At 41.7% G+C, this 16,459-nt stretch overlaps 1 protein-coding gene across 1 annotated transcript in view; it reads right to left on the bottom strand.

The window, feature by feature from the left end:
• Positions 1–11,430, bottom strand: part of LOC124722449 (aquaporin AQPAe.a-like) — a 61,389-nt gene extending 49,959 nt beyond the window's left edge. Inside the window, exons 1-2 of the mRNA XM_047247610.1 lie at positions 11,364–11,430; positions 7,836–8,035 (exon numbers count right to left, since the gene is read on the bottom strand). Of these exons, the coding sequence (XP_047103566.1) occupies positions 7,836–8,035; positions 11,364–11,430 (267 nt within the window). The remainder of the gene's footprint in view (positions 1–7,835; positions 8,036–11,363) is intronic.
• Between the last annotated feature and the right edge of the window lie 5,029 nt (positions 11,431–16,459).

The following is a 16,459-nucleotide window of genomic DNA, read 5'->3' as shown; positions in this document are numbered from 1 at the left end:
GAGGCACGTATGAAGTGTTGTGCCGCAGTGGTCTCTTTGACATTGAGTTTATTAGAGGGGCAATAACCAACCAGATGTTCATATGTGAATAAGCTGGATCGTCAAAGTGAATGTTGACCGAGTGTTCACTTCTGTAACTGAATAGTCTGATGCCGATGTGAAACCATGTTCAGACGTGTGATAGCATGGCTAACCTCATTACAGATGTCTGAGGCCATAGGCTGGCCAGACTGGTGAAACAGGCGAGGCGCAGAACTGTGGCGGACCTAACGTCAGAAAAAATGGTTCAAATGGCTCTGAGCACTATGGGACATAACAACTGTGGTCATCAGTCCCCTAGAACTTAGAACTACCTAAACCTAACCAACCTAAGGACATCACACACATCCATGCCCGAGGCAGGATTCGAACCTGCGACGTAGCAGTCGCGCGGTTCCGGACTGGGCGCCTAGTAACGTCAGACTAATGCCGGTCAGCAGACAAGTATGTGTGAGCATAAAGCGCAACTAACACTCCTCATGATGAGCCTCCACAGCTAACGACCCACTCATGTGCCAATGTTGACACCACATCTGCAACTGCGACTGAAATGGACATGACCATCCGCACTGGATGTTGGCGCAATGGTAGAGCATTATATGGTCTGATGAATCCCGATACCTTTATCATGCTGATACGAGGGCACGAATCCATCGTCTTCTGGGGGAACTGCTCTTTCACGCCTGTACTGTGGGAACATTCACGTGGGCATCCATGGGTCCAGTAGAGTTCGTGCAAGACACCATGACAGCTGAGCAGCCGTGTACACTGGTTGCAGACCACGTACATCCGTTCATGAGGATCATGTTTCCCGATGGCAGTGCAGTTTTAGCGGAATAATGCGCCATGTCACAAAGGCAGGATTGTGGTTGAGTGGTTCACAGAACAGTAGTGAGCTCTAATGTGCTCACGCCCTCCCCAGCTCGCCAGATCTGAACCCACTAACCCATCTTATGTTATTTAATGTGCCCCGCTTCCCTATAATTCACGGGAATGGTATGTGCACAGATGTGGTGCCAACTTGCTCCAGCGATTTGCTAGGGCCTCACTGCTATGCCACGAAACGGCACTGCTGTTATTTGTACCAAATGTGGACATACTATTAGGTAGATGGTCAATGTTCTGGCTGATCAGTGTAAGTAGCAGTAGCACCCTGATACTCTTGCAAAACAACTGGACACTGAATGATCATGGGAGTAACTATATGATCTTGAACCAGATTAATTCGTTATCTGGGTAGTGTACTGAACAGGATATGCGGAACAGCAGGTTATGTGAAGCTCCTGGCAGAAGTTAGAGGTGCATTTCAGCTGGTAATTCTGCTGGAGGGTGTCAGCGAGGCGATGCACCGTTTACACAAAAAGAAGTTTGAGTGTGAGGAAACTGATGGATGATCGCTTACGTGATCAATACTTTGTACCCTCTGACGAAGTAAGAACCTAACTTCGGCTGGGAGACCACAGGAACGGTACAGCAATTCTCAACAAGGTGGAGCCGAGCCATAAATTATCAACCATAGAATCCAGCAAGACTATGGCCCTGTATGTATGGAAGAGAGTGATTTACAACTAAAGATGTTGACAAGTAAGTGGGGTCAAGCTTCTGCATGAAGCTAGTTTTTAGTAGCCACATGTTGCATAAAAGTAAACCTTTAAGAAGGTGACTTCCCAGAATAGGACTGCAACCACATCCTTGTTCTGCGTCAGAAAGCAGGCGTCAGCATGGGCTATGGTGTGACGAGAAATGCACCACACTTTCACAGGAGATATTTGTAAACCATGGAAAGGTTATTGTATGTTTAAAGGGACTTGCTACTGAGTCGTTAGCCCATTTCATGACACGCAAAAAGGTAGGAAGCAACTACACAGGTAAGTCAGAGTTAGAAATGGTCGTGACAGTAAAGCCGACAGGTAAAGGTAAAAGCAACCCAGACAGAATCGGGCACAAGAGCGTCTAAAGGCACAACAATGTGAGGGGGAAGTAACTTTCTTACGAATTTAAATGGGACTCCTTAGAACCACATAGCTCATGCTAAACCTTTTTAGATAAATTCAAAGAACCTGTATTCACGAAAGACTGCTGCCACCATCGTGCATATCAAGGTAACAGTAAATTTTTGTTAAAAACGGCACCAAGTGGCAAAGTTTTTTTTTCTATTTTTAGGTGCTGCATCCGAATATGTTTGCCAAAAAATTTCGTGATGCAACACTGAAAAATGCAAAAGGTACTGTAACAACAACGACGCTGCACTATTGTACAGTTAAGTAAATTTTTTTCCATCTGATTTTTCGAGAAACTAGTGTAACTGATGTTCTGATTTCATTTCTTTTTTGTTTCATGTCATTGTGTTAAGAAAACTGAACAAGTTTGAATGTGAATATTAATGCTTTATGTCAAATGTCAAGCAGTATTTTAATAGAATTGAAATGTAACAAATGTTGAAACTGTTGCAAGATGTTTAAAATCTTAACTGTACGTCTGGTCCATACGCAGGCAATGTGTTAGGATATGTATAATGTAAAACCTCGGGTGAATACCCTGTCTGTAGGGGAGCGGTGAAAGGTGGATGGCAGGCGAGCGCGGGAAAATGCACGCGGGCACTGCATGGCACAACGGGCTCAGCAGTGGTAGTTGGAGTTTGGCATTGGTCTGAGCAACACCTTCTGGAGCGAGGAGGCTCTCCAGGAAGACGTTTCACTGAGCCTCGAGTATGCTGTTCCAACGCCCACACAGCATGGCAAAATTCCATAGGCACTAAATGGAGAAGTATTGCGACGCTAAGAAGAATTGAAGTGCCGATACGTCAAGAGCCATAGCTGTGGTTGTATGTGTGCTCTGTGCCTCGCCATCTCGCCGGTCGCCAACCGCCGCATCGATAAAAGCAGGTTGAAACTTTTAGTACTGTATTCGTATGGACCATAGAGTGAACTGTTCAATAATAACCTAAATTTTACCAGAACTTTCCCCTCATTTAATTATCCTCACAGCTAACCTAGACAGGATCCTTTCCAAATGTTGTGCAATCCGAGTGTCCCGAAATGAAAAATTAAATTTTGTTAATAATAATTACTTGCAGACCTAGTTATGTTTGAATGGTGTTTAAAGAACTGTTTTGTTAATGAACCAGTAAATGAATAACGGTCTAATGAAGTTGAAAGGTAACTAATATTGATATAGTAATGAAGTTTAATTATTTCGAGACAGATATAAAGGTATTTAAATGAGAAGTAAATAAGATAAAAAGAGTAGTAACTCATACTGGAAATCGTGAACGCATGATAATTTCAGTAATCAATTTTTTAAATATAGTGATCATAACAGTTACAGGGCCCCCGCCCCTTTTTATTCATTTGAATTCTGTAGTGTTCCACATTGGTTTGACCAGCAAAAGTTAAAGTCAATATATAAGTCAAAATTTATCAGTGTTTTATCTTCATCAAAATTGACATTTTGTGTGTGGCTCGAAAGTGCTATTTCTAGGGTAACCTATGCCCTATTTTAATCAGATCAATAGACAGTACGAAGCTTTGTAGTATACATTATAGTGTAGTGTTATGTATTCATGGTTTTTCCATATCAGTACTGAACGTGAAACTATCAGTTCAATAGATTTTCTGGTTCTAAAATTTTACTATGTTGCGCAGTGTTACTACGTGTTTTGCATGAATATACATCAACTTGTACAAGGAAGAAACTCAATGCCTAATTAGGCTGGCGACCGCATTATTATTAAATTGGTAGCATCTTCAGTGTTGCTTTTGGTCCATCCTGACGTGTAATTGCATTTCGAACTTACTTGACGGATCATTGTTATTACAGAGTGGGTGTAAGTCTGATTTGCCACTATTCAGGTACACGCGGTCAATATCTATACGAAAATCCTGTCTCGTAAGGTGAACCCCGCTCACTTACCATAGTACAGGCTTTAATGAGTATTGTGTGCCCCACGCGCACGTTACAGTACCATTTTGGGCACTTGTTGCATCTAACAAAGTACCAACTTCTGGTAAGTAACTTCTATTCAGAATGGAAGTGTACAAAATTTCCTACCTATTTCACTACCTTTATATCTCCGACAAACTTAGGGCTCAAGCGCTAATTGAGAACTGACGTGTGTCGACTGTCTCCTTAAAACACTTTCCATTCCAAATCCATTATTATCAGCTGTAACTTTGTGAATTCCTCCTAGTTTTACGTTGAATACAATGTAGAATGTGTTATCCGTTATGGAAGCTCCAGTAAGACGAGAAGAACCGTTTCTAAATTCACTTTGTATTCAAGTTCTAAGCAAATGTGATTCCGTCTACGTCTTCGTTTTATATTCCATACCTTCAACATGGCTGGTTAGAGAACTTTTCCACACAAACGACTTTTCTTACACTTTTACCCCTGTCAGTTTTCGCTGATAACTGGAAAGTACGATATACGTCTAGCACTTCGGCGCCACTCTCACTTTGGCGCCCCGAGCGGCACACCAGAACGAGATGGCCGGAGGAGGAAATTTGTTTCTCATGGCTCTGTATGGGAAAGGTCATGCGACTAAAGCGAGTGATTTGGAATGCAGGCAATACGTATCTTCAACGCACTAAAGTGAAACCAATATTGCCTCACCACTTCTCACCGAAGCTACTGCATGACAACATTCAGTTTACTTTCACGTGGAGCAGTTGTTATCCGGTCGAACAATACTGAACAAAACGAGTTGCGTGGAAAACAAGTAGTGGTCTCTTGCCAGTGCAACTGAGCCCTGCACTGGACTAGACTCTAGCCATTACTTGTAATTGTTAAAGACGGCTGTCAATGCACTTGTGGAGGCAGGAAAGCTAACACATTGCTCCCCGATTTTCACATCGTGCGAAGAGCGGAATGAACGTCCAGCCCCAGTGAGGCAGCACTGGTCTAGCTTAAGTGACTAAAGGAGACCGAGTGTGAGTAGAGACACTTGCACGAAGCGGAAGATACGTCATCTTTTTCGTAATCCTCCCTCCTTGAGATGATCAAGCTTTTCTTACTGTCTCTTACTCCCTGGATTAAGAAGTCCCGATGCTGATGCAACAACCCGAACCTTTACCAAGACCCACTGCCTTCGAAGGACCTCAGCTAGGACCCTCTAAACGACGGTACATTTCTGCCCAAATTGTTTTTACGTAATCATGTAACTTAATATGAATAATTTTCAACGATTTTTCGTTGAAATTCCAAATTTCTTGTCACAGCTAATACAAGGTCTGATTTGTGTAACTTTTACATTATGTAATTTGTGAAATAATGACCTTTGCATATGCGATATAATGTTGGTATGTGAAGAGAATTGGAGGAATTCACTGACAGCCTTTAAAAATCAATTCGAGTTGTGGAGCGGAAAAGTGAGTTTCTTCATAGGGCAGAACAAATACGTCTGTTTTTAACTAACGCTTGGGCACGACGGCTCGTGGGTGAAAAATCCTTAATAACGGCATTTCTAGGAAATTTTATGCACTCATTTCGAATAGGGAGGTTATTTACGAAAATATGACTTCCTAGTTACAAGCAAGGAACAGCCAAAAATGTTTCTGCATTTTCTCAAGGTCATGAAATTTTGCAGGCAAAATTAATTCCGGTTTAGCACCCCCAGAAAACAATTGCAATCAAAACCACTCCACAACCTTCCTGGTCAAAACAAATTTTCACTAAAATAATGAGAAATAGGTAAGTATGTGCGGTGTCTTGCGCCAATTTTCTCTGTTCACCAATGGTATGGGAGAAACACCAGTATTGGTTCTATTTACCCTCCACCGAGTGCTGTACAATGATTCACTGACTTAAGATGAACGTGGGTCAACACAACTGACGTGTACCGTGTAACGCTCACAAAGTGTGATCCAAATTTGACTGCCAGGGAAATTTTTGTTCAGGATAGCCCATAACAGCAAGCGTGAGGACAGCTGCTAAGAATACCAATAAGTTTCGGTATTTTCGCTGGTAACTTTTCGACCACCCAATTTGCTGGTATGACCTCTTGCGCAGCAACTATCATCTCTCCGTACACTGAACTATAGCTTGCCCGACTACGATTTGAGCATGAAACAACCATAGTGTGTTTCAATTTCTAGTCTATGCAGATGGATTGCACCTAGTGCAATGTTACGGAAGGTCCTTAGAAGTGAGTTATGATTCCGGGAAAATTTAAATATTTAGTAAACACTCAGTAAAAGCTTTTATTAGCTAAATTTTATGACCACACGGCTCGTTTCGAGTAGGCCCCTGCTCACAACCGTTTATTTCGCCCGTTGTCTAAGGACTGCGATTCATTCGTCTAATCCCGTAACGTGGCAGTTTTGTATTTTTAGAGGGTGCACCATTACGATGAATGTGACGGTTTGATCATTCACACTGAATTGCAAGTGTTACTATCAGAACTATATAACAAATGATAGGTTCCTCCAAAACATAGGCTATTTCAGCTTCGGGCACTGATGTCTAAGTGCATGCTGAGTATACTACGTAAGTCGAACAGAAGCATATATCCTGACGTTACATTGACTTTGAAACTTACTGATTTTAACGCGAAAGACAAGAAATAATTACAAGGAGTGATGAAACACCATCCAGCTCTACACGAACTATACAGTAGCAGTATAAATGTGTATATCAGAATGAACAGTAGTCAGTCCCCTTGACGTAATGTATTTAAGGCCTAAAGTTAGAGGTCAATTACGTAATATTGTCACCATAGGTCTTAATACCTTTGGTATTTCAAATACTTAGAGAAAATAGCTCATACTTTAACAGTGACGTCTTCACGTTATAGAAGAAAGAATCCAAGCGGAAGTACTGACCACATTAACGGATCAGTTTACACTTTAGTTTTGCCTGGTATACATTCATTGGAATAAAATCCGAAAGTAATAAGACTAAATTCAGGAAGAGACTTTCAGTTACTTTGCTTACGTATTTCAGCCTACGTAAAACATTCTGGCAAACATTTGATTGTTTAGGGCATTCACTTAGACAAATTGGCGATGTAACTGTTTCAGAAAAACCACACTTTAAAACTGAAAGACTGATGTGCAATTCCTCCCACTATAGATAAATACCTTAATAGGGGCTGTTAGACCACTAAGTCAAAACGTTTTATTTCAGTTGACAGCACTGTCCCAAACCAAGATTAGGTATTTTGTGTATGAAATATTACAAGTGCATAACTTTCATTCTGACAGTTAATTCTGTAAATGTTAGTTCAGTTTACTGTTATGCATTCACCTATTTTGACGATCTTAACTGACAACCACGCGGGGTAGCCGCGCGGTGTAGGGCTTCTTATCTCCCCGTCGGAGGTTCGAGTCCTCCCTTGCGCACTCGTGTGTGCATGTTGTGCATAGAGTAAGTTGGATTAAGTAGGACCGATGACCTAAGCAGTTTGGTCCCCTAAGGTCTTACCACCAATAACATTTATTCCGAAAGGAAAAGTAACTGCCAAATCGGGAGCTGATAAATAAAATGGCTAAGGTAACTGCCGAAGACTTCAGAATTAGCATGAAAAGAACGTAGCTGTTCCAAAAGCAAGCAGTTACGGCAAATTTTCCGACAAACTAATTTGTCCGATAGTTTCAGTGAGGATAAATGTAATATTTGAACTAAAGCTTCACAATATACCCATTACGTCTATATTCTTGCTTAATAGCATCAAATGATAGCTAAGCTCAAAAATGCACACTTTTCCAGTGACATTGCCATTACAAATCTCTGAACAGTACATTCACTGCACTGGATATAGCAACTGGATTTAAATATATTAATAAAAACCTGTTACTCACCTGAACAACACATGCAACAATCAGCCCGAAGGCCAGTGAAATTTGAACAGTCGTTGGCTTGTATCCTTCAGACCAAGCTACAGTGGTAGAGCCACAGCCTACGAGGACCAACAGGAATGTTCCTATGAACTCCGCTGCAAACTTTCGCCAAGTAGTGCTGTACACTTCGACCTCGTGCAAACCTGCTGCAGCCCAAGCGCCTATAGAGGAAGTATTTTACAGTAGTTTCACAGAATCCCAGAGCATGTCTTACATGTGACTTTCATATCAAAGCTACTAACGATGTTTTACAGTTACTGTTATACAGATACAAAAGATTAACTGTATCGTATGAAATACACCAGAGCTATTTTACGAAGTTGCTTCTTTGGATATTGTTAATGAAATGCTCATAAATCTCACAGTATCACTATGCCATAACGGCAGATTTAAGTTTGCCTAGTCTCTGAACCACTTGTTGCAAACGTAACGCTAACGTTTTACGAATAACAAACCGTAGCTTTATGAATATTTCAACGTATTTTACTATAATTTCTTAAAGCTGCTGAAACACTGACGGTATCCAAAACTTTAAAATAGTTAAGCGGGAAAACTAATTTTCCAGCGTTTGTATCAGTGGAGCGTTCGAACTTATTAGTCTGCTTAGGTTCCAAGCAATCGCACTGGAGGCGTCTGAAGAGCCTGCAGTGATTAATAATGCTGCACCACAGTTCCTACCGTATGCCTGCACGTCGCCAATTTCCTTGTCAATGATTTCTGCGAACTTAAGCTGTAACCATCTTATTTGCACAATCTCAAATCGTTGAGAAGGATATTTACGTCATGTGCAACCAGTGATACCAACGCCGAAAAATAATTTGTTTTTCCGCTTAACTATTTTAGGTATTTGGATACCGTGAATCTTTCAGCAGCTATAAGAAATTATAGTAAACTCCTTCGAAACATTTGTAAAGCTACGGGTTGTTATTCGTAGAACCGTAACATTTACTTTCCGCGTTAGAAGTCTGAACTCCGAGAAGTTCCTCGACTTAAGATACCAGTAACTTCAGAAGAGTTTTGTGGGTTCTGTCAACGCTTCCAGCATCATTAGCATGTGCTGGAAACTTTAATATTCAGTTTCAGACGATATGCACAAAGCTAATGTCAGACAAGCGACGAGAATTTAAGGTCCTACTATCGACAACTACAATTGACTTTCTTCCCCATTACGATTTTGCTTTCAACCAAGATCTGATTAACAGTACGCCGTTCAGTCACAAGTTTTTACCTATCACTAAGAAGACCATCACCAGTTGGTTAGAATACTTTGTGAACTATTTCAGCAACATTAGGATTACCGCCAGGCAGTACACTGAACTAAGGGTAGTTTCCTTTAACTGCTATTTTTGTACGGTAGACTGCTTCAAGAGAAAAGACTAGGTGGAGCTTCGCAGTTTCGACCGCACCCTTGTATTGCAAAGAAGTGGGTTCTAGAGATTTCACTCTACGTAGTACGTATCACTTCAGTCGAATGGAGTTACTTGAAGAGAACTTTTTCAGAACCAAAGTTCTGAATTTCACTTAACTACAGCTGTCTACAGAAGACTAGATACATTATGGAGAAATTAATAGCCCTAGAGTATATTCTTATAACGTGTTTTACACTTTATGACGCAGAAGCAGCCAAATCTTTAACCCACTTACTAACGGTTCTCTCAAACGTATTCGAGTTTAATTTTACTCTTGAGACTTCCGTGACAGACCCGTTTAGAAGCCTCTCCTAGGTGCTGCCAGAGAAAGTAAATACCGTAACATTCTTCCAGCTGCCTGACGTCAGGTGGTTACTGCTACCAAGCAGCGAAAGCTGTTACTTACAAATAGCAGCCACAGGCTCTCTCTAGCAGATATCTGGAACAAATGTGGGATTTTGGTAACGTGAATCTGTGACAGTATTTCATTTTGAGATGTTTCATGGGTTAAAACGGTAATTCTGAAATTAGAGAATTCCATGGCCCATGAATGACACTCTTCGATATCCTTTGGCAGGAAATTTCATCGTTTTAAAGTTCAATATATTTGCAAAAATTAAAGCTAACATGCCAAGCTTTTCACATGCATAACAATACGAGTGAAATAAAATACTGATTAAAGGGATAGCGATCCAACCTGAACGAAAGAAAACTGCACACTTTTCTAACCTCCGTATCAATTCATCCTTACTACACACTATTCCACACTCCACATTCTAACGCAGCTGATTCGCGTTAACACTGACCTTCCTTCATATTCGCATAGCACGGCATGACTGGAAACAGCTGCACACTGACCAACAAGATGTCCTCGCTCGACTGAACGGGAAATCATATCCGTACTAGTCAACCAGTACCGTATTGGCGCAAACATTTTCACGGCAAAGACTATACACTTCTACCATCAGTCCACGTTTGAAACTCTCAAGTTTTCTTTAATGTATAGAGAGCCAATCTGCATGCTGAATTTTATGCTCAGCAATGAAAAATAATTGTTGGATGAACATACAAATGTTCAGCATGTTTCCTGATAGGCATCCTTCGTGTTTGACATTAAGGCGACAGTGACAAGTATACTTTAGGTGATTTTTTTTCAGATATGCTCTGTGAATGCTTACTCCGAATCTTCGAATCTAAACTAAATGCCGGCCGCGGTGGCCGTGCGGTTCTGGCGCTGCAGTCCGGAACCGCGAGGCTGCTACGGTCGCAGGTTCGAATCCTGCCTCGGGCATGGGTGTGTGTGATGTCCTTAGGTTAGTTAGGTTTAAGTAGTTCTAAGTTCTAGGGGCCTTATGACCTAAGATGTTGAGTCCCATAGTGCTCAGAGCCATTTGAACCATCAAACTAAATACCGACAAACCTAAGAACATTACTGCATGAATACACTGTAATATATTGGAATGAATTTATTGCATAAATAAGAAGCAGGTGCCAATACTTTTTACGTGTTGCCTCCCTACCTATTAGTGTGCTAAACCATAAGAAATAAGTTGCAGTAAACTGTCTTTTACAGTGCTTTAATCTGTCTTCGTGGTGGACATTGGTTCATCTAATTGACTCTGTGGTACTACATCGGGTTAGAGGAACTGTTCATGGTCTTCATTTCGCAGGCAAACATGAGATATCGTAGAAATAGGAACATCTAGGATTGTTTACACACTGACTGGATTAAATTACAGATATCTGCACACAGTCATATAGAAACAGGATGCAGAATACTGTCGAATTCGCCCGGTGGATGGGGTGAAACTTGGCGGCTTCTAGTAGCCTCTCGAAGCCTGTATACGAAATGCTAGCATAGGATTATTTTATCCTCTCCTTTCTTTAATTCCAATTTTCCTTGTATGCTAAGAGTCGAATGTTTATACCATCGCAAAACAAGAATGGCATTACGTTATTAAGTTAAAGCACATCACTCACAAGGCCAGCGCAATTAAGAGCAAAGGAAAAGTTAAACAATAGTATTCGGACTCTGTGTCTATTTCAGCGCGCTAGTTCTGCTTTTATGAAGTTCACTCACCTGGGATGATTGGACTGTAGGTCACATTCCTCTCTGCTGTGCTTAAATTAGTATTCCACAGTTCCATTCTGGATGCATCTCAACTCCGCCTTGGGTGCAGATTGTATTTTCAATTAACCTGTATTCTTTTGAAACTCTTAGACAGGTGTACAACAGTCAAATGGTTCTAACCATAAACAGTGTTGATCGGCTTCAAAGCCCAAAATTCTTTGCCCTTTAACTCTCTAAATTAAGGAAGGTTCCACTCTCACACCTCGTTAAGACGAAGTCATTAGAGATATACTGTATTGTATGTTAACCGGGGACCTAGAAACGACGGAGAGACTCCGTCCCCGCCGCAGCCGCAGTGGTCCACAACCCCACGACGACTACCGCAGTCCACTTCACCCCTCCGCCGCCCCACACCGAACCCAGGGTTACTGTGGGCTTCGGCCCCCGGTGAACCCCCCAGGGAACGTCTCACATCAGACGAGTGTTTGCGTGGTAGAGTAACGGTGGTGTACGCGTACGTGGAGAACTTGTTTGTGGAGCAATCGCCGGCATAGTGTAACTGAGGCGGAATAAGGGGAACCAGCCCGCATTCGCCGAGGCAGATGGAAAACCGCCTAAAACCATCCACACACTGGCCTGTGACGGACCTCGACACAAATCGGCCCGGCGTTAGACCGGACGGCCAACCTGGCGGGCAGAGATATACTACGCAAGCTCATATTATACAAACATCGAGATCGGCTGTGGCTTTGTTACAGTAAATATCTGAACTTCCGCCAGAAATGCTTTTAGAGAACCACTAAACCCTAAATCATAATGGGAGCGCAGATACTTGGATCCAGCCTTCCCTGAATACGAGCTAATTATTTTATCACTAGCTACCCTATCTCGGTATATATTTTCTTAATTTTTGCGTAACTTATATTCTTAGTGGGTATGACCTCCGTCAACGATTCTTTCAGAACAGTTTACAGACGTTTGCTAGGTGTATGATCCAAGGGCTTCCTGGTATGTAGTACGTAGTTATCAAGCAATGCACATATGCGTCACTTAACTATATTTAAGAACTGTTTTTAAAATATTATGATGGAAACTAAACTGGATATGCAGTACTGTTGATACTGTTTCTGTTAGGGTCAGTTATCACTTACTGCTACTGACGATTCACCTGTTTAGATACGGATATGTATGTTCATTTCATATAGTACAAAAGAAAGAACCAGTGCAACAATAACTCAGAGTGACACTGTTAGTACTCAATCACCAACTGTCAGCCGCCACATACATGGTCTTGGAGTGAAGTTCCTGACGGAAAAAACAACCGTCCTGAAGATGTTTTGCAGGATATCAAACGTACCATCGTTTGTAAATACACTCTCTAGCTCAAGACTTTTGACACCATTTCCGGACGTGGCCTTTCTTGACGTTAAGGAGCAGATGTAAATTCTATGAGCTTGAGTACTTGTATTGCCACAAGGATATTTATCATCAACCTAGTCAGTTTTCTATGTGAATGGTTATATGTCGCATTAGATATTGGATAAAGCTTATAAATGTATTTATAAAGCGCTTTTTTGTGCTACGGAAAAGGCATAGGCCTTTCCGCCGGTTTTAAGCTTCTTGTTGTCAAAGGAGGGAGATCAGGATTTAACTTCCAATCGAGGACGAAGTCATGAATCTGACAAGTATGAGGAAGGAAAGTGACCGTGTCATTTTCAAAGTAAATCTTGCCACTTCAGACTTAGATTTGAGGAAACCACATTAAATCTAAATTAGGATGCCGAGTGGAGACTTTAACATTATTTCTCACGATTACGATTCAATTTCTGTCGATATCTGATATATGAATTAAATTCTGAGCTGTGGAATACTGATGCCCTCAACGATGGTCCACCTGTCCAGCCTTCGACTATGCAAAAGTTACATACCGTGCAAAGAGTTCATTCTGGGAACGTCCATCCAGATGAACCTGGCCTATACTCGCTATATTGTTCCTAGGATCGTAAAAAGTGCTAGTTTAACCCATAATCTAAAGCTGTGTGCAAAATTTATATTTTCATTTTATAAAGCAGTTCTCCAAATGATTAGTACAATTAGTAGGAAGCCACATAAAATCTAAATTAGGATTGCCGAGTGGAGATTTTAACTCTATTTCTCACGATTGCGATTCAATTTCTTTCGATATCTGATATATGAATGTCTCCAAATGATTAGTACAATTTCTCAGGTGAGATGCGTGATCAATATACTATTAGCGTGCGCTTTTGGTAGTATCGCCAGGAAGAATATGACTGAGTCAGAAGATGCTACATTGTATACAGATCATTTATTGTGTTCCACTCTCCAAAACTGACTATCCACTGTAATCAAAACGTAAAGACCAGTAAGTGTATGCATGCGCTGGGTAAGGTCTTCCAGAAATTAGTGTGCAATACACTGAAGAGCCAAAGAAACTGGTATAAGTATACGTATTCAAATGCGGAGATAGGTAAACGGGCAAAATACGGCGCTACGGTCCGCAACGGTCCAGACATGTGTCTGGCGCAGCTGTTAGATCGGTTACTGCTGCTACAATGGCAGGTTAACAAGATTTGAGTGAGTTTGAACGTGTTATAGTCGGCGCACGAGCTATGGGAGACAGCATCTTCCAGGTAGCGGTGAAGTGGAGATTTTCCCGTACGACCATTTCACGAGTGTACCGTAAATATCAGGAATCCGGTAAAACATCAAATCCCCGTCATCGCTGCGGCCGGAAAATGATCCTGCAAGAACGGGACCAACGGTGACTGTAGAGAATCTTTCAACGTGACAGAAGTGCAGCCCTTCCGCAAATTGCTGCATATTTCAGTGAAGAGTCAGCGTGTGAACCATTCAACAAAACATAATCAATATGGGCTTTTGGAGCCAAAGGCCCACTCGTGTACCCATGATGACTGCACGACACAAAGCTTTACGCCTCACCTGGGCCCGCCAACAACGACATTGGACTGTTGATGACTGGAAACATGTTGCCTGGTCGGACGAGTCTTGTTTCAAATTGTATGGAGCAGATGGACGTGTACGGGTATGTAGAAAACCTCATGATTCCATGGATCCTGCATGTCAGCAGGGGACTGTTCAAGTTGGTGGAGGTTCTGTAATGCTGTGGGGCGTGTGCAGTTGGAGTGGTATCGGACCCCTGAGACGTCTAGATACGACTCTGACAGATGACACGTATGTAAGCATCCTGTCTGATCACCTGCGTCCATTCATGACCATTGTGCATTCTGCGGACAATGCGACACCTCACACGTCCAGAGTGGCTACAGAGTGGCTTCAGGAACACTCTTCTGAGTTTAAACATTTCCGCTGGCCACCAAACTCCCCAGACATGAACATCACTGAACATATCTGGTATGCCTTGCAACGTTCTGTTCAGAAGAGATCTCCATCCCCGTAGGATTCATGGTGTCAGTTTCCTCCAGCACTACTTCAGACATTAGTCGAGTCTATGCCACGTTGTGTTGCGGCACTTATGCTTGCTCGCGGGGGCCCTACACGATATTAGGCAGGTGTACCAGTTTCTTGGGCCTTAAGTGTATATTTAATGATCATTGCAAGCTGAAAGGCATGAGTCCCTGTCTATTCTGGTTTATTGGAAAGAACTCTACGAAAACTATAAGAAACACAAAGTGTAATGGCAAGGTAGTCACGAAATTTCTACAAACTGTGACCAGTATAGTTGTTTTTTTTTTGTTTTTTGTTTTAGAGCGCAAAAACAACTAGGGTCATACACGCCTACCCAGAATAGTTAAAATATTGAGGAGCACATCTAGTCACCATCTGTTACCGTATGCGACAGCAATAACTATCATTACATGCAGATTACAGAGATACCTTCATCTGTGATAGCTCTTTAATAAATCAGAATTGACAGGGACTCGTGTTTTTCAGCTTACAAAAATCTTGAAGTCTTTTACACAATAATTTATATATCTCACCCAATACATTTGCAAGTGAGTAAATTTTTGGCTGCAGCGGTTGTAAGCTTTAGTGAGTAGCACACAATAAATAAACTACAGACTGTGAATAATATTGACTCAAACATAGGGGAACCATACTTCAGAGTGCGCAGTTGAGGTATAACCTTAAATATCTGGGTTATTATCAATAGGAAAACAAAATATTTTAGGTTTATATTAATGAATAAAAAATCTACATGTTCAGAAAACTACAACAGCAGAGAGGTAATACCTTTATCGAACTTTTCAAAAATACAAAAAAAGGGAATGCGCACTCTTTCGTTCACCTACGCTTAAGGGTAAGCAAAACATGCCCCAAAGAGTGCGTATTTAGCAAATGTCACAAATGAACGCATTATCACCCTCAAATGAAGAGCACTGCTCGTGGCACCATCTCCTTCACTTAATCCACTGGATACAGTCTTCTGGAAACGCCAGAATCTATGTTCCCTACTAACCGCTTTCAGTCTTTTCCTTAAAGCAGACTCCTTCATACCAAGAGCAGCGGCAACCTTTGTTTACTGTCTCCATTTTCAATTCGTTGTCTGGCTTCATGGAACAGCTCTTCAGTTTAGATGAGCTTCATGTCCGATTTTCGCACTTAATTTGAAGTCATTCAGAAACCAAACCTATCCTTTGGACTCCACAACGCACTCAAGAGGTACAAATTTGCAGTTGTGCCCTAAACAGAGACCGAGTGAGGCGGTGCAGTGGTTAGGACACTGGACTCTCATTCGAGAAGACGAAGATTCAAACGCGTGTCGGCCATCCTGATTTAGGTTTCCCATGATTTCCCTAAATTGCTTCAGGCAAATGCCGAGATGGCTCCTTTGAAAGGGCATGGCCAACTTCCTTCTCCATTCTTCCCTAATCCGATCGGACCGATGACCTTGCTGTTTGTTGACCTATCCCAAAATCAACCAACCAACCAACCCTAAAGAGAACGCACGCACTCTTTGGGGGCGTTATATGCGCGCTCTTACGTACTGAAACAATGATTCCAAGGGAAGTCAACAGATGACAGCACACGTCACATTTACTAGACATCTGGACACAGTATGGTAGATATAAAGCAAGAGTTTCAAAATATAATTAGGAATTAAA

The sequence above is a fragment of the Schistocerca piceifrons genome, chromosome X, assembly GCF_021461385.2.
Source record: "Schistocerca piceifrons isolate TAMUIC-IGC-003096 chromosome X, iqSchPice1.1, whole genome shotgun sequence".
Classification (NCBI taxonomy): Eukaryota; Metazoa; Arthropoda; class Insecta; order Orthoptera; family Acrididae; genus Schistocerca; species Schistocerca piceifrons.
Note: the sequence above shows the minus strand (reverse complement) of the source record. Positions and strands in the feature narration are given on the sequence as shown.